The 22,605-nt window shown below is 42.1% G+C and overlaps 1 protein-coding gene across 1 annotated transcript in view; it reads right to left on the minus strand.

Annotated features, from left to right (window-relative positions):
* The window catches only part of dennd1a (DENN/MADD domain containing 1A), a 103,152-nt gene that overhangs the window by 31,391 nt on the left and 49,156 nt on the right, over window positions 1-22,605 (minus strand). Inside the window, exons 6-12 of the mRNA XM_083669354.1 lie at window positions 13,987-14,056; window positions 12,264-12,344; window positions 10,836-10,889; window positions 9,484-9,594; window positions 5,411-5,511; window positions 2,099-2,144; window positions 1,562-1,663 (exon numbers count right to left, since the gene is read on the minus strand). Coding sequence (XP_083525480.1) covers window positions 1,562-1,663; window positions 2,099-2,144; window positions 5,411-5,511; window positions 9,484-9,594; window positions 10,836-10,889; window positions 12,264-12,344; window positions 13,987-14,056 — 565 coding nt within the window. The remainder of the gene's footprint in view (window positions 1-1,561; window positions 1,664-2,098; window positions 2,145-5,410; window positions 5,512-9,483; window positions 9,595-10,835; window positions 10,890-12,263; window positions 12,345-13,986; window positions 14,057-22,605) is intronic.

Here is a 22,605-nt window from a genome sequence, read left to right on the forward strand (position 1 = left end):
ACTGTGCATATCGTCAGACCGCATCATCACATGCATCAGGTATAAAAAAAATGTGTACGGATTATGTTCTGCTGCTTTCATATGGGTTTCTATACTGCATAAAGTGTCCTTGGGGTCAGGAAAAGCACATACAAAGGCACTGTAGACACCCAAAATATCGGCCATCACGAAACAGAGTAAGGATAATAGGACGCAAAAATAATGAAGCCCAGAATCACAGCCTTGGTAGAAAACCAAAAAGTAAGGAGAGACATAGAAAGAGGGAAGGAAAAAGAGAGAGAGAGAGAAAGAGAGAGAGAGAGAGAGAGACTCAAGTAAAAGAGCGTATGATGACAAGACGGAAGTCTCTTAAAGCTTTACGGCATTCCTGGAAGCGGAGGCTGGGGGGCTTTAAAAGGTGAGGTGGCCTTTGATATTCCCCAGTGCTAATGGCAGGGACCAGCTTTAATGTCCACTCAGTCCCCTTTAAACACTCCAGTACTAAATGAGTGGGCCATGTGACTGGAGACAAAGTAAGATCAATTGCAAGGTCCTGTTTGAGGCTCAGGAGAAATAATAAGGGAGTCAACGTGTGGTGGGTTCCATGCATGCAGACACACACACACACACACACACACACACACACCATCTTACATTGCATACATTACATGTATACAAGTGTAAGCGTGGCCTCAACGTACACACACACACACACACACACACACACACACAAAGCAACTTCAAAGCGACCCATCGCTCTGTCACTCTCCCAAGGACAGTTCATGAAAAGACATCACCCACTTATCCCTCATTGATACAGCATGCTAAAACCAACACACACAGGTAGACAAAGAAAATAATGGCTGCCCAACATGAGCCGGGGCTGGTATTTGGCGGGGATCAAAAGGAGAGGTGCAGGTTGCAATTTCCCCCCCACCCATAGACACTTAGCACTGCGCCAGGGGCCTTTTGATCAGGCAATTAAGAGGGCACTTCAGAGGCAGGTGGCATGGAACAAGCCCCCGGACCGTCAGAACCACACAGCACACGGTCCACCCAAGCAGCATGACTCAATGTTAATTAAGGACACAACAAACAACGCAAAAAGCCTTGAATTAAACAAAACATGTCAGTCTATTGGAGGGAACACGAATGCTAAAAAAAAATATGGTAAAAGCATAAATAAAAAATGGTTGGATAATTAGTGGTGTTTGCGTTTTGGCCAACATGAAAGACTAAAACTTGAGAGTTCAATTGTGGAACCTTTGTGTTTAAAGGATGTCGCATGGGACAGTCTACAGGGATAGTCGCCTTTATGAGAATTTGGATGGGTGAATCTTTAAATAAGCAATCATATTACTGTTACTATACTCTTCGATCTTGCTATCTAAATAAATTCAGCAAGGGTCTATCAATCAATAACATCTGTATCCTGCTCCAAATATGTAGATTTGAGTGACAGTGTAGATCTATCTATCTATCTATCTATCTATCTATCTGTGTGTGTGTGTGTGTGTGTGTGTGTGTGTGTGTGTGTGTGTGTGTGTGTGTGTGTGTGTGTGTGTGTGCGTGTATTACTCACCACGTCGTTGGGTAGGCTTTGGAGGTCGTCGAAGGGCGTCTCCAGAGTGTTGGTGTCTACATTGAGGACTACCACATCATCCAGGGCCATCCCCCTCACCTTCTACAGGGGAAAGAGGCACGGAGAACAGGGCTTAGACCCAAAATCTACAACACCCAAACAAATCAAAACCGAGAGAGCACTGCACAAACTGGCCTTAAGAATGGGAATCTCACAAATTCTCCTCTATAGCATGTGCACACACACCTCTCCCCTAGTGGCTAGCAGACGGTACAGCAGCTTAAAGGTCCCTACCACCAGGTTCAACGTCTCTACCCTCAAGCTCTATTTTTTTTTCCTCTCACCTGGTGCTCTGCTGCTACTGTGTCTTATCGTATAGATGCCTTCTACGCTCTGTTTACCACGTCTTATTGTATTATTGTGCTTGCGTTTTCGAAGGGGAGAGCTTGCGAGTAAGAATTGTCGTTGTACTTTCGTACACTCCCCTGTATCCCAGTGTGGAGTGTATGGCAATGAACTTTGACCTTAGATACTCACCTCCATCAGGCTGGAATGTACTCCAATGAGGTAGGGCATGGGTGCACTGTAAAAGAGACATGGATATGAATTAACACTTGAGACCCTTGTCATGTACGCATTGAATGCAAATAACGTCGAGATCTTCATTCATGACATTCATATTTATTCATAACCCACAATAACATTCTACAGAAATTAAAATGTTTTTGCAAGTTTGTTTTAGTCATTATTCCCGGCGTTTTAAGTGTGTGTGTGTGTGTGTGTGTGTGTGTGTGGGGGGGGGGGGGTGTGGTAGTTAACCATAATGGGTGGACTTGTGGAGCTAGAACGGGGACCCAGCATCCAAACACCACTAAGTCAGAGAAGAGATGTGACAGGTTTGGTAATGGTCTAAGGGAGAGGGTGGTTGGGGAGAGAGACAGAGAAAGGACAAGTGAAAGGGTATAGAGAGGGATGTGAGAAACGTGTCAACCAGTGAGTGGGCGATGGAGCCAGACCCACAACCCTTAATTAAGTGTCCTCTTTCTCCATCTCCTCAGCCAAGCATGACATTCAATTAAAATATAGCAGCTAGCCAGACAGTTCAAGGGATTAAGGAGTGTAAAATGTAAGATAAATAAATATATATGTAAAGTATAAATATAGTAAGTAAAAATCTATATATGTAAAGGACATATATAAATAAAGGAGTAAAAATATCTGATTGGATGTTTTTGTCGATGCTAGTCAAATATGTATTGTTGTGGCGAGACACTGTGAGGTACAGAGATAATTAAATCTAGCCTGAGTCCAGTTTGAGCCGCGAGGGCCAAGGTGAGCCACCTTTGCTAACTTCTCAGAGACTGACGTCAAATTAGCTATCAGAAACTGTCTTCTGGGGGCCCTTCACAAATCGCCCAGTCTACATTTCAGCTGGAAAGCTTTTTCCCATTCCTCAGCAGACAGAGGTATATTACTGACTAGCGATGTATGATAAGGAGAGGGAAAAGGCTGATCATTTACTTTTTGAACTCTGACCACCTTTCCTCTTCCCCATTCCCAACCATGTTGTGTTCACCCCTTTAATTGACACTGTCAGGTTTCCAGAAGAGAAAATACGTTTTGTTTTGAGGATATTTATGGGGATTTCACAGGCATATGGTCTTTGTTTATACAGTATAAATGCAATTTAAATGGCCACTCGTCGTTTTGAAGATTTTTAATGCGGCCCTTTATTACAAAGGGTAGATCATTCTTCAATTCACTCTGGGGGACCGTGACCCTAATTAATGACATTCTATCTATCATTCCTCTGGCCAGATCAAAATCACTTTGAAGTTCCAAACAACAAGATCCTCCCTAATAATAATATAACCCCCCTGAAATGGACTTGCATTGTCGGACATTAGCTGTTGTGTTTCTGCTTGCGTGCACAATTCAAAGAGGCAGGCGAGAGATTTAAGTCTCTCAAATCCATGAAAACTTACAAGTTTGCTTTCTTTGGAAGATTGAGACTAGATATTGACATAATTGGTAAAGTGAATGTAAGAATAACTCAAGAGTTTAACTTCAAGATCAAATCTTTAGTGGTGCCCCGCCTTTAAAGTTACCGATTTAATTGAATAGAAGCAAATTAATCATAACTAATTTGAATATGAATAATTCATAAATTATTAGATGTATCAATACCTTCTACATTGTCACTGATTAAACAGTCATTACAACCATTAGGACGTTTTTGGAAAGCTTGAATGTTACATACTGGACCATTAATGAGGGGATCGGTGGTCATTTCTGTGTTTCAAAATAAGTAAATTACAGCAACGCTTGATACCACAGTGCCCTCCATGTATTGGAAAGAGGAAGCATATTGTCTTCTTTTAGCTCTACACTCCAACAGTAATTAAACAATTACTATGAGGTTAAAGTAGAGATACTCAGCTTTAATTTAATGTTTTTTCAGATTGGTATCAGCATTTCGAAATTACAACCCTTTTTATACATTGTCCCCCCTATTTCAGGGCACCAAAAGTCTTGGAAAATTGGCTTGACGGGTGTTTCTGGTTACTCAGGTGTGTGACATCACATCATTTGTGCAGGCATAAGAGAGCTGTCAAATGTCTATGCTTTGCATTTGCCTTTGGAGTCTGCTATTGGTGTCTGTCAACATGAGGACCAAAGAGACATCAATGAAAGTCAAAGAAGCCATTATGAGGCTGAAATATCAGAAAAATCTATAAGAAACATAGCCAAAACCTTAGACCAACCAAATCAGCAGTTTGTAAAATCATTAAAAAGAAAAAAGCACTGGTGAGCTCAGCAATCGCAAACAGACTATTAGGCCAAGGAAGACTTCTACAGTGGATGACAGAAGAATGCTCACCATAATTAAGAAAAACCCCAAAACAACTGTTCCACGGATCAGATCATTCTCCAAGAGGTAGACGGGAATGTGTCAGAGACTACCATCCTCAGGCTGAGTTCACTGCAAGGTGCAAACCACTAGTTATCCTCAAAAAGGATGGTCAGGTTAGAGTTTGCTAAAAAAGTTCCTAAAAAGCCTGCAGAGCTATGAAAACGGTCTTGTGGACAGATAAGACAAATATTATCTTGTACTAGTGTGATTGCAGGAGGAAAGTTTGGAGAAAAAAGGATCTGCCCAAGATTTACAGCATACCACCTCATCTGTGAAACATGGTGCAGGGGGTGCTATGGTTTGGGTATGTATAGCTGCCACAAGAACTGCTACAGCAGTAGCAGAATGTATTCTGAAGTGTAAAGAAACATCTTGTCTGCTCGAGGACAAGCACATGCCTCCAAATTCACTGGATGGCGCTTCATCATACAATAAGACAATGACCCCAAACAAGCTGCCATAGCAAGTAGAGAGTTTTTTAAGGGCCAAAAAACTGACTGGTCAAGTCAATCTTCAGATTTAAATCACATGCCCATAGCATGGTCACTTGTTACAGTATGTGCATCGTATTTTCTGACTATGCTAGCTTGCAACATTGAAGAAAATGGAAGGAAACCTAAAGACAGAATTATATTTGTTTTTTTTGTGTGGTGAGGCAGTGGTGAGGTTTCCACCTCTTTGTAGCTACTTTCTGCAAAGGATTTTCCCAGGCGTTCCGAACTAGAAAAGCCTGGTCTCAACGAGGTTGCGACCAGGCAACATCTTAACCATACCCTGCACTTTGGTTAGACCTCTGCTTTTTGCATAGGGACTCATGAAGAGGTGTATCACGATGTATCATGTCTACAACCCTAGGTGAAAACAAACACACAGACAAATCAAGATCATTTCAGGATAGACCACACCTGACAGATGTGTGATCTCAGGGTACTCACCAGCAGTAGTCTATGAGGTGCTGAGGCAGCACAGGAATGTAAACATGTTGCCAATACATGGGATACAACATGGCTGCCGACCCGTGAACACAAGCTGTTAACTGTGGAGGAAAAATAAAGAGTACATAACAACTTAACACTGTGGTGTCCATCACACACAATGGACTATATGAAGCACACTTCATTAATTTTCCAAACTGAGAAAATGTGACATTGACACAGTTATTTTTGCATAAACAGTTTAAAACCACTTAAATCAATCTTAGTATGCAAGAAGAAAATGGTTTGATGCACTAAGTGGGAGGTACATAAATGTACCTCTCAATTTGATGAATATGATAATGCTGTTCATCGTTCATTTCAGAAACACGATTATCACAAAGCAATGTACAACAAACACAAATCCCATTGCACTTAATGATACACTCATATTCAGGTTGAGTAGCTTAAAGATCAGACTGTGTATTATATTGTCAGTGGTACTAAGTATCCCATTCATATTCATGAATCGGTAATGATTATTCATAGGTTAACCATATGTACAAAATATTTACATGTCAGTTCTTGTCTCTTTTGACACCCCCATCAACACCCACACCTACACACAGAGTATTAAATCACTTTAATACTAATTAAGTGAATTTGCATGTGTTTGGTTTATACAACCAGCCTTAACATAAAATATCACATACCCCTACTCATTGGCTCGTCCACCAAAAATGAGTGAAGTAAAATAACATACAGTTCAGTCAGGACACTTACTATTTTCATTAAACATATTAAAACAATGTAATACATTAAGTTTTGCGTAATTGGATGCCTCCACTCTGATATGGCTCCCAGCTTGAAATTAAACAACATTAAATACAATATTATAAGGCGGGGAGTCCATAAACTTTCCAAACCCCCCTTAGGTGGGTAAACACAGAGCGAACCTGCAGGTGGAAGCTTGGACGCTGAGTGGGACAACTAACAAATGTAACTCACACAGCCAGTGGCAAAAACACTGTTTAACCGTGGTGGAGTGCTACGTAACTTGGCTCTTTTAAGCGTAGTCCCATGAACATGTGATGTGTTTTGCATAACATGGGATCTCCTTAAAGTGCCCTGCCTGAACCATCGTAAACTCCTGAAATGTATTCCTGTAAAGCCAAAACACATTAATAGTCCCAGACAAAGACTCCCAAAAATGGTTCTGGTCCAACTTTTACGTAATGGTCATGACTCAAATCAAAGAACCATTAAATACATTTAAATATTATTTTTTTAAAAAGACTACCAGAAATTAGAATAGCAACTTCATTCAATACATTTCTGGGAATGTTCTGTTCCCTTTACTTTTCCTAGCGCGTTCCCGTCATTGCCGGCTTATCTCTCATGTGACAATCCCCCCACTCCCTTTGTGTGTCAGGTATGAGCAACGTAGCAACGTAGCACCGGCTGAACGCCACCACTGATCAAATTCAGATGCTTTGCAGAACGGTAGGTGTTGAAAAAGAAAAACAGGACGGATAAAACAAAACTGAATTAAAGTACTCTACAATTAAAAAGAGAATGGCAGATGTGTTGATAGCGATGCAAACCATAACCAGGCACTAAAAACACAACCCTTGTGAGAATAACAATGGCATTTGAGATACTATTGAAGTGTATTGTATTGGTCTCTATTAAGAGCTGTCAAACATGGGGGAGAGTGAGCATCAATGTGCTCCTTTCTCTCACCCCTAGTCAATCAAAATGGCCTGCTTGCTGAAGGTTCTGTAAATGGTACTTAGATCTAAGAGAAAGGGGGAAGAATAAAGCGCTGTGGCGACGTTTACGTCTCTTCAGAGGAGCTCATCATAGGGAATGGGTGTGTGCAAGCCTTTCTCTCGTCAAACAACAAAATCACTGGGATTGTTTTCCATGAATCCCATCATTTTTGTAGTGGTGGAAGGATAGGCACGTTGTAACAGAAAAACATGGACTTTCTCTTTGTTGTCCCAAAACACCACTTCTGGAGCATTCATTAGCACTGAAGTAAAAAGAGACAGCGATGGACAGAAAATAACACAACATTCAATGTTTCTGGGTCCAAAATGGGCTTTGCACATCTTTCCATTCGTTATAGGTCTAGATACTATGGCTGTGTTCAAACACTTTGTAAACGGCACCGATTCAGTTTTCCTTTCCTTGGTAAGGAAATTAAAAGGTAAAAGGATTACATAAAAGATTATGGGATGAGGGAAGGATGCTATATATGACGACCCTCTCACTCTGAAAGCCTCATAGAGGTTCCCTAACAGATGCAACAGTTTTAAGGACGTCTTGCTCTCCCTGCTTCAGGGTACAGAAAGGTGATGTGACAATACGCTGGCATAGTGGAAGTAAAAGTAAAAAAAACCCACCAGACACACAGGAGAGCAATTGTTTGCCTCATCCATTATCCACAACATTACGCATAGACCGCCCACTTTTGGTATTGTTATCAACATCGCTGGCCTTTACACAGACACACTGTAGTCTACGCACACACAGGAGGAGATATTATAGGATGGTCATTCAAGACATATGGATGTGATGAAGGGTATGTGTGTCTTCTTGGAGGCTGGGTGCACGCTGGTTTCTATTCATATGTAATCGTATCGGACGATCACCGATTGTGCACATTTTAGCCAATATCGGCCGATACCGATTGCTGGCTGACCAATCGGTGCATCCCTACTTTGCTTTGTCTGATTATTAAGACCGTTTATTGATTCTAACCTGGCATGTTAATTTGATGAAGACTCTTTTCTTAATTTGTAATAATAAGACAATGTAATGATAATTGTAATGTTTGTATCTGGGTAGAATACAAACTGGATAAGAGAAAGGTGGGGCGCTTAGTGGCGTAGCACATTAATGCGCATACCACATAATCGCAAGGTTCCTGGTTCGATTCTGACCCTCGACATGTCTTGCATGTCATCCCTCCTCTCTCTCCCATCCTTCCTGTCAATCTCTACTGTCTCTATCCCAATAAAGTAGAAATGCCCTAAAAAAAAAACACATATATATGTATTTAAAAATAAAAAAAATAAAAAAGATAAGAGGAAAGTAACTAAGGAAGCAAGCGTACGGTAAACATGTTGTCCCCCATGAATATATAGTGTCCCTTCATAAAAGGAGAGTGATGGAGAAGCCTGTGAATGAAGCAAGACGTTTATTCATCAACTTTTTACGATGACATTCTGGTTGTCTCTGTTTTACTCTGTCCCCGTTGCGCACAGGGAGGGCTGTTCTCTTGGTTAGATCACCTTCTGTGACAATTATTGGTTCGCCATTAGGCTATTATCATCCTGACTCTATTGATATAAGACTGCTTTACTTCAAACACAAATTTCACCAATAGGCTAAGACACAATATTAGACACAATGTATAGTGGGCACAGCACACTAATGCGCATACCACATAATCGCAAGGTTCCTGGTTCGATTCCGACCCTCGACACGTCTTGCATGTCATCCCTCCTCTCTCTCTCACCCTTCCTGTCAATCTCTACTGTCTCTATCCCAATACAGCAAAAATGCCCTAAAAACATATTAAAACAATAAAAAAAATTGTCCCAGTGGTGTCGAAGATAAACCATGTGACATACGAACAGACATTTATTTTCAGAAACTACAATTTCTTAAAATAAAACTACAAAATAAAAGTTTCCAGCCAGGGAGAGTGTGTTTGTTGTTGTAGTTTTGTTTACACCCAATGACATTCATTATCTAAAGCACCATACTAGTATCTATATATGTGAAAACTGCGATTTTCGACATTCTGTAGTCAAAAAGACAAGAGAAAAGGTTGTAAGGAATACGAAACTGGTGTGGTGCTGTCGATAATGAATGCAATAACACACACTCAGCCTGTCCTTTTTCTCTTTTTTTTCCCCTCATCCTACCCCTTTGTTTTTTTTTATCACCTATTCACCTTGTTTTTCTTTCAAAGTTCATTGAATACTATCGTTAATGAGTGATACACATAGTGGGAGAGAGAGAGAGAGAGAGAGAGAGAGAGAGAGAGATGGAGGAGCGAGTGAATAGACTACAGTACTTACAGTGCTTAGTTTGCTACAGCAGATGAGGACTCGACGTTCATAAAGCATACTAGCGTACAGATGGAGCATGTTATTGACATCTACGGCTACAAAATACTCGGTTAGGTTTCTCTGCAAGAAAAAACAAAGGCAACAACAAAACAAAAACAAACACAGGAAAGAGGTTAGTCGTGAAGGCAAGGGCGGAACATGACTGCATGAATAGTACAGGGTATCAATGTCAATTACACAGGTATTATTACAGTGTAGGGTACGGATGGTGCAATATGAGCAGAACTACAACAGTCATTTAGACATTGCAGGTGTATGGTGAAACAGAAGGACCGTTATACTCAAACTTCACTCTGATTGTGTGAATATAAACCTTACAATACCATATTTTAGAATATTTTGAAAAATATTGTTATTAATTTTCTGTGAAGCTTTAACAAAATATGCTGGGGGCAATCGAGTAGGCATTCCAACAGCAGTTTAAGGTAAATGACATACAGTACCGTATCTAAAGCGTTGTAGCAGGTGTGTGTGTGTGTGTGTGTGTGTATATCTATCTATCTACAGTATCTGTCTGTCTGTATTTGTCAGTCTCCAATCCTCCGGAATTATTACTTTAGAGAGGACTATGACCCTCATTACCTTCCCATGCTAACATGTAGTTCAAAGCCCTGCACTGCTGACTCCCTCCATTACACCAGGGATGTTAGAAGTAGACCCAAGATAATGAAAAAGCTCTCTCTTTAAAGCTCTCCTATCTAAAGGGAAACAAGAGAACAGTAACGCACACAGCCTGGGAGCTCGGCTGACTGAATTGCCCCAACGGCTAACTATGTGAGGCTGCTTGTGGAATATAGAAAATCAAACAGGCTATTGATTTAGCTGACTGCTTCAATTCCTCCCGAACACACCCACTCCCACTTCCAAACTGAACCATGGAGAATGAAAGACAGAAATATGAAAACCTGCTCCCTTGTCTTATAAGAGGACATCCTCAGGCGAGGTGACTTTTTGAAGATTGAGGATGTGAAGTTGCGGTTGAGGATTTGTAAAAAGCTGAAGAAACATTTGAAGTGTTCAGCGATTGCAGCTGGCTATTTGTGAATTGTTTGTGGGACTATCAATGGAAGACATTGGTAATGTTGTTTTCAAATCTCAGAGCTGGTTTTCATCTATAATACAATCTCCTCGGGTGTAAATTTAGGAGTCCTTTCAGTTCAAATGATGTCATAATGTCTTATGTCATTATGCAGTGTGCGCTGTAAATTCCTTTTCAAATAGTCAACAATAAAGAATAGCAAATCAAATTCAAAACAACCTTCAAAGGACACAATGCCCAACTGATGGTCGCGGAGACTCACGTTTTCAGGAATGCTAGGGAGTTCCCTTGTGTCAGGCACAGTGAAGTAGGCATGCTGGGAGACAAAGAAACAGTGGGGGTCAAAGTTCAAATTTAAAGTCAGACTGAAATCGAAATCACAAATTGCCGCTTGTAATATGTCTCAACACTTTTTACTAGTCAATATCAGGTAGGCTACGAAAGGAGTTCTAGAGTTCTTTTCTCAACAATGGTGACAGCTTGGAGAGGTGACAGCCAGGGTAAGGGGTTATTATCATACATTCAGCCTCCACACACCATTTCTCAGAAATGGTGTGTGGAGGCTGAATGTATGATAATACACCAAGCTCCTCTGCATGGGGTAGTAAAAAAACAAACAAAAAAAAAACTAGGTGGAACTAGGTGAAGGAAGTAATGTGCTCACTTCCTCCATAACCCTGCGTCTGACGTCAAGCTTCCTCAGACAAAGCTATTCCCGCCAAGACCCGTTTTTTGGCAGAAGTCTGACTTGCTCTGCCACCCGTGAAACGCTATATGTAGTGGTCCCAGCACAGATCCCTGAGGCATTCCTCTAAATCGTTCAAATGGAACGACCTGCATGTATCCCATCATGCCCATGTCCATCCAACACAGCTGTGGGATAAGCCATAGAGGGTCAGGAGGTTGTGCTCCTCTCCCCACTCTGCAGGGGTGGCAGCCTTGGTGCACCCCCAAGTGACCTGAAAACAGCTTGCAAGAACCACAGCCAACCATCCTCTATAGGGGATAAGGCTGTGCCTAGCTGACCTGGGTGGATGTTATGGCATACTGGTATATACAGTGCCCTCCATAAGCATTGGAAAGAGGAAACATTTGTCTTCTTTCAGCTCAAACTTCAACAGTTTGGATTCAAACAATAAGGTTAAAGTAGATATTCTCAGCTTCAATTCAATTTCCTTTCCGTTTCCTTTTTTCAAATTGGTTTCACGATATAGAAATTACAAACCTTTTTTATCTATAGTCCCCCTATTTCAGGGCACCAAAAGTATTGAAAAATTGGCTTGACGGGTGTTTCTGGTGAGTCAGGTGTCTTCCGTTGGGAGCAGAAACCCGACTCAGAGTGTATACTATTCGGTTAGTGTCTATTTCCAGGTCATATCCGGGTTTTGATATTTCTCTACTTTGACCCTATAGTTATTGTTTGATTTCAAATCCAAACTGTTAGAGTGTAGAGCTAAAAGAAGACAAAATGCTTCCTCGTCCCAATACTTATGGAGGGCTCTGTATGTACTTTGGAATATACTGTAAGTCTTATCAGCACTGGGATTTTATAATGGACAAATAGTGGTGGTGGTCAATTACCTTCAGAAAAGGTACACAAAGATGTGTGAAATCAATTTACAGTAAAAAAGAATTGTGAGTTGTAGTGATAAGATGTCAGTCATGAGGGTGAGATAGCTTAAAGACTTACCACACTGAGATGAACAGGCACTCCAGGATCAGGGATAGGGAGTGTGTGTAGAGACTCCAGGAGCTCTCGCCACTGACTGTCCTGAAACACACACCCACACACATAAAATCACACCATGCAACTCATTTTCACAGGCTAGAAAAATGACTAACATTTTTATGCTTTTTTGCATTTTTATACATGCAAAATGGCTGAAGATTTCCCCCTTCCAAAACTATGCTTATTCTGAGGAAAGCGCTAATCGCCTACAAAGTGCTCAAACCGCATTATGTTTCCTCAATGATAAAACTCAATATTGTTAATTGCGGCATAGCAGCAAAACGAAAAACCAAAAGCTCTTTGATGTGTGTTCATGAGACAAATGTGTGATGTATAGGGGCTGCGTCAGAACAATGAGAAGCAAGTTATGAGCGTAAACAAGAACCTGCAGGGCTGGGGACTGAACAGCTGTTCACGCCAAAGTGGTCAGAATACATTACGAAAAATACCTCAGAGCATGTGGATTATGAGTTGTTGATTATGAGTTTGACCAAATATGACAGAATGTTTTATTCATGTTTTTTTGCTTTTTGGATGATCCATCTCTATTATGTTTAGTTATCATTGTTTATCATACATATAGAAAGCTATATGTTTGCTGTTCATATTTAGTGAGTATTACGCTGTCTAGCATTGTAATAAATTAAATTAACTAAAAACACTGAAAAAGGCACATTTTATAGCAGGTTGTAATCATTTCTAGGCTAGCATCATGGTTTTGTCTAAATAATCACTCATCAATATGATTTTGAAGTCTGCTGATGGCGTGTTGATTTAGCCTGTCCAATATTACTGGAAACAAATCCAATGCAGCATAGGTGTATAGATGTATTATATATATATATATATATATATAAAAAGATATGTTAAACACAAATAGTACAGTTTTAGGTCTACTTTAGCCTACCGCCAAGTCACCAATCACAGACTGACTTCAGGCAATTAGGTTTTTTTCTAAACTAAGTGCATTGTGTCAAATCCATGGCTTAATGTATTTAGGTATATTTTTAAAATGAAAAATAGGCCGACTTCTTCTTGTAAAAACAATCCTCGTTAGAGGTATCTCCATGGACCACTGCAGGCTACAGCGTGAAAATGACTGGTTAACGATAAAATAATAAAATAATCTGTAAGTAAGTAATCGGTCTTAGGTCAGATGCCAGATGCGATCAGTGAATTGTCAGCTGATGACACATTTTCACTCTTCAATCTCTTCGTCAGTAGCAGAGAATGATTATTCCAGCAACTTACACATTTCACTTTGATGATGAATGCTGACAATCATTGCATTTTAACACATTTCATTCATATCAATAACATTTTCACTTTCTAAATGCTGCCATTGTCCCACTCCTCAATGAACATGGCTCGATAGAAAGCTCTGTGATTGGTTTGCGGTCATCCGTAATTGTTGTCGCATTAGCTGATGCTGAAGTGGGCAGGATGTCTCCCCCACTACTCCTTAGCCATTCTCTCCTCCACTCGTCTCCTCCACTCGTCTCCTTCACTTGTCTCCTTCAGATATTCCCGAGGTAGGAGCAAGTGGTAGTGAAAAGTGGTAGTGAAAAGGAGTAGTGAATAGTCTTGGGATTCATCCTATGGTACAATCTATTTCACCTTCTTTTATGAGGGAAATAGGATATATGATTGTGCATGCTGCAGAGATAATGTCACCAACACTGACCTGGCCTTTGATTGTGTAGTCAGCGATGATGTTGAGGAGCTTGTAGAATACTTCAAACCAGGGGAGATAGCTGTAGGCGAGAAATTAAGCATACTTGAGTTGGGCATTAAAGGATAACACTTTCTATTAATCACTTGTGTATATTGCTTTATGAATACTAAAGGTATCCATTAAATGGGGCTTAATCGTGATCTGGAAAAATTAAATGTACTTGGCTCAAAGAGCTAAACATATTTAGCAACTGTAAACAAACTAAGCCATATGGAGTTCTGATTGCATATGTCAGAAGGGATCGTGATCTGTTAATTAACATGGCTGAATTACCATTTAACACAAAACTGTTTGAATAAGCGGCGGAAAATGACTACCACCATCGGCAATATTTCAGTTACATGCGGCCAGTGTTATTTTCTAGAGAATAGCGCATGTAATAATGATAGGGGATATTAGTGACAATGTTTTGTTTTATTTAGCTGCCAGGTAAAGTACAGACATCATCGAACGACGGCGTCAATCAGCTTTCTGAATCTGAGACATGTTTAGTTTCTTTTCAGGATTCAAGATTCTTTATTTGTCACTTGCATACAAGTATACAGTGAAATGCAAAAGTGACAGTGCCACAGAGTAGTGCAACAATACAATAAGTTTTAAAATAGAATAAAATAAAAATAGAAGTACTAAAAAATATACAGTATGGACAGTATAAACAGTATAAACAATATGAACAGTATAAGCAGTAAGCAATATAAACAGCAGATGGATGATTATGTGTGTGCATATGTGTTATGATGTCAGTGTGTGTGTGAGTGACTTGAATCACCACAGACAAGTGTGAAGATTTCCCTCCGACGGATGTTAAAAGAGGAACACACTGAGTTAACCCCATGAACCAACACCCCTTCACACAGGCAGTTGTGACCCAAACACCGTAGCATCCTTCTCATTGATTAAAATAGAACCAAATGTTAAATCGCTAAAATCTCTCTTCACCTTGTTTTGTTACATTTCACTTTTTGTCATGACTAAATACATTGACGTTGACCTATTCCAAATTCAAGAGCATGTCTATCTATACTTTTTTGCATTCCCCATGCCATGAAAAGGAATGTGAACAATAGAGGAAGTAGCTGTCAGCAAAGCAGTTATATCTGAGAGAGAGAGAGAGAGAGAGAGAGAGAGAGAGAGAGAGAGAGAGAGACGGGTTTGATTCCTGCTGGGACCATATATACTGAAAATATATGCACTCACTGCAATGCAAGTCGCTTTGGATAAAAGCGTCAGCTAAATTGGCATATATTATAAATGGCATATATATATATATAGAAAGAGAGAGAAAGGGACAGAACATTGAACAGTGTGTCTTCTCCAGAACTTTCTCTGCATGGCTCTCACTCACCAAGTCATTCATCTGACAGCAGCTGTGTGTGCGTGCATGCGTGGCTGCTGCGTGTACGTGTGTGTGTGTGTGTGTGTGTGCGTGCCTGCATGCATGTACGTATACGTGGCCAGTGATGAGTATTCAGTGGGTGAGTATCCTTCAGGAGAAGGGCTTTCCTGGAATACAGAGTAGGGATGTAACTGCACTCGCACTCCACCCTTCTGGCCCTGAGGGCAATCGAGGAGAGAGAGAGAGAGAGAGAGAGAGAGAGGGCAGGAGAGTGCGAGAGAGAGAGAGAGAGAGAGAGAGAGAGAGAGAGAGAGAGAGAAGGGTGTAGGGGGTAGAGAGGGCAAAAGAGAGCGTGAGGGGTGAAGTGGGGAGAGAGAGGGGGGTAAGGGAAATTGCAGTGGCGAAAGGTGAGGGAAGAGTGTATGAGGGCGGCGTGAAAAAGGGGAGAGATAACATCAGATAAATAAGAAACTAAAACAAAAAGGCATCAGAGAGGACTGGCTGAGAGACAGAGAGGAGGAGGAGAAACATGTCTGATAGCGACCAGCAACCTAATCTCTCCCTCCCCCCCTCCCCACCCCCCCCCTCCCTCTCTCTTTCTCTCTCTATAAGTGCCATGTATATCGGTCCTGGAACAACGAAACGACTCCTCAGCCTAATTAAAATATTTGGAGAAGAGAGACAACGGGGCTGACGCTTGTTGCTTCGCTGAGTGAGACTAGGATCGCCTGACGGCGCTGAAATGCCGCGGTTCCCTCATTACGGAGACAGGTTTAGCGGTGAGCCTCTGTCTGGGCTAATTTGATAGGGCCCCCTTTTTTATTTACATTGGAAAGCGACTCGGAGGTGGCTGATTGTGGGCTACACCTCTCTTCCTTAATTGCAGCCGCCAGTAGACCGTGAATGTGCTGTGCTGTGGGGGCTGTGGCGGACATGCTCATTACCGCAGCGCACATCACCACAAGCCCCCCCCCCCCCCCCCACACACACACACACACACACACACACACACTCCTCGCCGTTCTCCCTCCCCCCGCTCACGTATCACACCACTGCCACCAACTGTCTCGCGGACGACCTGTCTCTACGGCTGGAAGACCTGTCGCCATGGCTTCACTGTTAGTCCTGCTTAAGCCTTCATCCCATGTCGTATTCAGAGTTCATGCTATTCAAATGTTGGAGGCAAAAAAGTTTTATTCATCAATAACAAAACAGCAGTTGTTTATTCGTCGTTATCAGATTTGCAGATCTAGCCATTCAGATCTTTGGTTTTAAAGTTGCATTATGGAAGATTTGGCTCTGGGGGTACTCTTGAGGCAAAAAGGGTACCCTAAAATAATGTCCTAAAATTACCTCACCTCCCAATGCCCATAAGCATAGGCTTATTTTGTCAAAGTTTGTTAGCCTAAAACTAAGGATGGTTAGGTGGTTTATTGAGGCAAGAAATGTATTGATATTATATCATATGAGTAACGATGATAACCATACAGTCAACACTATACCAAAAAATATAATTAGCAAGCTAACTAAGTTTGAGGTGGTTGAAAACTAGAACACCACCGCTCCCTCCCTCCATTGTGTACGGATATACAGTACCAGTCAAAAGTTTGGACACACCTTCTCATTCAATGGTTTTTCTTTATTTTTCTCATTTTCTACATTGTAGATTGACATCGAAGACATCCAAACTATGAAGGAACACATATTATGTAGTAAACAAAAAAAAGTGTTAAACAAACCAGAATATGTTTTATATTTTAGATTCTTCAAAGTAGCCACCTTTTTGCTTTGATGACAGCTTTGCACACTCTTGGCAAGGTGTGTCCAAACTTTTGACTGGTACTGTACTTGTACTTGTCTTTGTGATTATCAGTAGTGACCACTAAAACCTGGATAATCCTGGTCAACAACAAGCACATCCTTGGCATCAGTGTCTAATGGCATAAAACCTACCAAGCAGAAAAGCCTCTGAACTAATTAGACCAACCAGACAACATTACTGTCTTATGAGATACAGCATTTCCAGAAACAAAACATGTTGGTTTAAGTGGAAAGCTCACTTGGGACTGAAACAGTTAATCAAGACTGCATGACCCGGCCAGTAGGCCCTGTCAAACCTGCTCACATTGTATTACAATAACATATATAATTGACTGTGTTGCAATTCTGTAGTAGCCATATTATTTGGATCCAATATGAGCAGGTCTTAACCGCATCCACCACAATAACACCCTCTCCGACAGTCTAGAAAGTTGGGTAACTCTGAACTCTGTTCGAGTATCTCCAGCTAGAGAAGAGGAAGCTGTGTTTTTCCTCCCTCCGCTGTTCAGGAGCTCGCTGGGCGCAGCTGGGGCATGATGTGATGTAACCCGAGCCTGCATGTGTCACTTACGACCCACCCCACCCACCACCACCACCACCACCACCACCACCACCACCACCACCACCAGGGACAGCCAGGCCTGGGTGATCCTGTTACACCACTGACAGCCTTCCTTGCTGGTACACCTTGACTGTGTCACTCACCGGCAGCGAGAAGCCACGCACACCACAGGGAGCGCTATGGGCAGAGAGAGAGTGTGCTTGCGTGTGTGTTTGGGTCTGTGTGTGTGTGTGTGTGTGTGTGTGTGTGTGTGTGTGTGCGTGCGTGTGTGTGTGTGTGTGTGTGTATGTGTGTGTGTGTGTGCGTGTGCGTGTGCGCTTCTGTGTGTGTGTGTGTGTGTGTGTGTGTGTGTGTGCTTCTGTGTGTGTGTGTGGTCAAGCTGGGAGATGGTGGCTGAGAGACAAGGCTCAGTTCAGTCTCAGCACACCGCAGGGAGCGGTGTGGGCAGGGAGAGGCGTGTGTGTGTGTGTGTGTGTGTGTGTGTGTGTGTGCGTGTGTGTGTGTGCGAGACTGTCTCAGATAGAGTGTGTGTAAGTGTGTCCATGTTTGTGTATATGTGTGTCTAGGGAAAAGGCCTACTCCGCACTTCTCACGGTAAGCTGAGGCCACACGGAATACTGTACACATCCATCTCTCCCCAGTGACAACCCTCTCTGCCTCTGAATCTGTTTATCTTGGGACGGTTAAGATGTTGTTGTTTTTTTTATATATAGAAAGAATCCAATCCAACCAAGTGCTCTGGTCTGGGCTAGGATATGTAAAGAGATATCCCCCTAAAATATGCAATGTATTTTTTAAATGGGAAAATTCTTAGTATGGAGGGTACAAGGTTACTATGTGACCTGCATGCACAACGGTAGTACATACTGTTGTCAGTGCAGAGATTATGTACTGGGGCTACTCCGGGCACTTCAGTATTCTGAATTTCATTAGCCCAGATGAACGCTAAACATCCTTGACTCTGTGAGGGGATCAGTGTCGGAGGATTATTCCGAGCGCACAGCCGTTCCTCCCCTCTCCACCTCCCTACTCCCAACCTCAGCTCCCGACTCTTAATGAGCCTCGGCCATGAATCCATTACTCATTAATGTAGCATATCAACAATGCCACATGACAGAAATGCAGAGAGGTTACGATAGGCATGTCCAATGATCACAGAATATAAAGTGCGGCTCCTGTATACAGGGGATGAATCATGGACAACATGTGCCGTACCAGTATGAATGGCGAACAAAAAGCATACAGGATCTTAGTCTGAAGGGGTCATTCAACTACTCTTGAGGATGAGCCTATCCTCCAGATGAAGAAACGGTTCTGGCGTCAGATTTGACCGAGAGTCAAATTAGCATGGTTAAAAGGTTGAGTGTTTGTTTGTTTTCTCCTCTCATTAACACTGTAGGAGATGCAGATGTGATCCTGGAGTCTGGGACCGTTTTAACAGCTTTCCATGTCGCAAACACATCCCGTTAACAGAAGAACAGTATTGGTTATAGTTGAATTAATAACAAACCGTCACTGAAGAAAAGACTATTAGAGCAAATTAAAGGAAAAGGCCCTCTTCTTCTGTACTCCCTTTCATGTCGTGTCAACAACACTGAGGTACAGACAGCATACACAGCATGGTTAATGCATAACATTCCCTTGAAAATAGTGCTTTTGTTTACAGTTTGGAGAATGTAGGCACTCAACAAAAGCATAAAACCCATTCCTGCATGACCTATATAACCATACTGGTAACAGTGCAAACGGCAACCAAAGAAAGACATCTATTTGGAACTAGAAGACTATTCCTTTGACTAGGGCCACTCGCTTCCTTTTTTCATCTTAAAAGCTCCGTTTTTTCATTTGTCGGCTGAATTTGGGGGCGAAACACATCTGTTTTGCGATTCTTAATGGGCGAGGGTGTTAAAACATGCCCTACGAAGGGAAAAGAGCGCTATTGGAAGTTAATCGACTCATTTGAACTGGAACATCTGTTACTCGTTTGTTAGTCGGAGACGTTTTTGTTCTCCAGGAATAGTAACATGTGTGCAGTGATAGAAAGAAAGTCATTCAGGTAAGACGCTCACCATCGCTGGGCTGACCGGCACAACCACACGAGGCCATATTGCCATTGAATAAATAACCACCGCGGTTTTCGGCGTCTATGTTTTTCCTTAAATATATCAAAGAATGTGAATTACAGGATATATATAATTGTTCCTCTTGTGCACGTGTTAACACATGGGATACACCTACTGCATCTTAATGCGAGCTGTAAGCAGGCACACATGTAGACAGACACACAGACACACACACACCTCCTGTAAACACACTCGCACATGCCCCAAAACAGCCCTCTCCTGTGCCTCTGAGTCAGACACCACTCCCGAGCCCCTTTAAAAACACTCTTGTCGGCAGGGACCGGCTGCGTTAAAAAAACTTTACGAGCCCTCCGCCCTCGTGCCATAGGCTGGCCGCGACGGCAGTCCCGCTACCCCCGAGGATTTATAACGTACCACCAAGCGCCTGTTTCATTTGTAACCAAACACTTCCTCCTTTCTTCGCTGTCAGCCCTCAGAACTTTTGATGAAGCCTTGTTTCGGGAGGTCAGAGGTTAAACAAAGGCGGAGGAGCACTCCAAAGGCTGGTGTAAAACAGCCAGGCAGAGTAGCAGCCCCGGGAGACGCGGCAGGTTTTTTACACTGGAGGGTCTCTTTTTAAAGGTGTCGGGGAGCAAGGAGACTGGGGCAGATTAGAGAAGCAGTAAAAATAAGGGAGCGGGGAGTGTGAAACATCTCACTGAATTTCATTTGGCTGTATCTCAGTGGTCCTCTCACAGTCCATCGCGGCAAGCCGGCTGACAAACGTATGGGTTTTATTTAGCGTAATAGGCCTGGCAAGCAGAACTAGAACTGTTTCTGAGCTTAGTGCTTTCACAATGTCCAATCCTCAGCTTAAGGATAAGTTTGGATTTTTCTGAGCTAAATCTCTATTGTTTTTGTGTGAATGGTACGTTGTAGAAGAGTACAGACACTGTTTTTGTGAATTCAGTCGGTTTTTGAGAAACTTACTGGCAGCAGCGACAAAGAAATGGAAGAAATGGGGGCACACGTGCAACCACAAACAAAGGCTCCAAAAGCGTTCAAATACGTCCTTTGTGAAACTGCAAAGCTTCCAGTAAAGTGACGCTGCAGTCCTTCGATGTTGTACCAAAAATATTGTGATGATCCACACTTTTTACGCAATGTTATAGTCTGTAGGAACACAGTATGAACAGTATGAATCCTTGTTAGTTTAATTTACTGTAACTGCAAAGTCACTGATACTGATAGATGACACTACTAGGGCTGTCAAAGTGAACAAGTTAATTTCTGCAATAAAAAAAACATTCCATAACATTTTTATTTTTATTATTATTATTTTTTTATCACTGTTAACGCAGTTTCCCCAGTTTGACCCTTTCAATGTCCATCCCCTGTAACAGTCCCCGCCACACTTCAAATTGGTTTAGCGTCCCCTTCAACACATATCGGAAGGCATATGAGAAGGCCTTTACTTCAGAGCGGAGAGTTGGGGATTGGGGGAGGGGGGGGACAGGCAAGACATAAATGCGTCAACAAGCGTTTTAATTGGCTGGAAGTGAATGACTCCTATGTGCTGCCCTGGATGGCCCTTCCGCTCGACTTGCCCTTTATTGTTCCCCCTCCAAGACTGTAAAAAAAAAGGCCCAGGCAAGGGAAGTGATTAAACCAGGTCTGCTGCTGCTTGACACACAAACACACACACCCGCCCGCACGCGCGCACACGCACACACACACAGAGGGCACTCTTGCGGCTTACTTTCAACGAAAAGACCCAAACGTCTACACAATGTTTCGACTATTTCCTGGCGCTTTGGCTTTTTGTGTATATTGTGGTGAGAGTGCCTTGTCCCTTGAATAGCAAAGAATAGCCCTTTGTAGAACAAGTCTTGGAAGTGTGCTGTATTCACCCACATGAACATTTCAGACCTCATAGCAGGAGGTTAAACAGCATGACCAATCACCCTGCAGTGGACACAACACTGGGTGTTCTCAAGGAGACCTTATACAGACTTCAGTGTGTGCAACCAAGGACATAATGCCAAATCAGTCCCATTTCACAGTTAATGAAATCCATTAACACCGTAATCTCTTTCTTCAATCTCCTCCAGTTTTCTCTTCCAGCTCAACAATGTAGCGTTCCATTACGCCACCAGCAGGGTTAGGCATTGGAGCCCATTGAGAGGTAAACTAATCGAAATCACCCAATTGATTTCTTCCGATCAGCGCACACATATGGGGCCTTATCGTGCCTGTGTGTGTGTGTGTAGGTCACGGTCCTTCTAAGTTGGAGAGGCTGGGGGGCAAGAACGGCTGATGTTGGGATGTCAGAGGTAAACAAAAGCAGGTCAGAGGCCTAGTAGCGCTCTAATCCCCCAGCTCAAGTGAAGAGGGGGCCCAGAGAAAGAGCCACATGCTGGGGCACCCCATGGTCCACATGTAGGGGGATTGTCTCTAGTCAACTGTCTGGAGAATTGGATTTAATTTCTTTTGGGTTTGCTTTTCTTTGTATTAGCTTTGACAATTATTTGATCTTTTTTGCGTTTTCAACATGTCGTTTTTAGGTTTTAAGTCGTTTCTCTTTTGTGCTAGGTGACAACAAAATGGTGCTAACGCTAAAGAATAACAGTATCTATGTCTAGAGTAAGACACAGTTGAGGAAAAGCGTAACATAAACAACAACACAAAAATATTGAAAATGTTTGAGACATAATTTCAGGCAATTACCGTAACAGTTCAATATCCCAATTAAGTCATAGGCCATTTCAACATTATTACATCCATGT

The sequence above is a fragment of the Argentina silus genome, assembly GCF_951799395.1.
Source record: "Argentina silus genome assembly, chromosome: 5".
In the NCBI taxonomy this organism is placed as follows: Eukaryota; Metazoa; Chordata; class Actinopteri; order Argentiniformes; family Argentinidae; genus Argentina; species Argentina silus.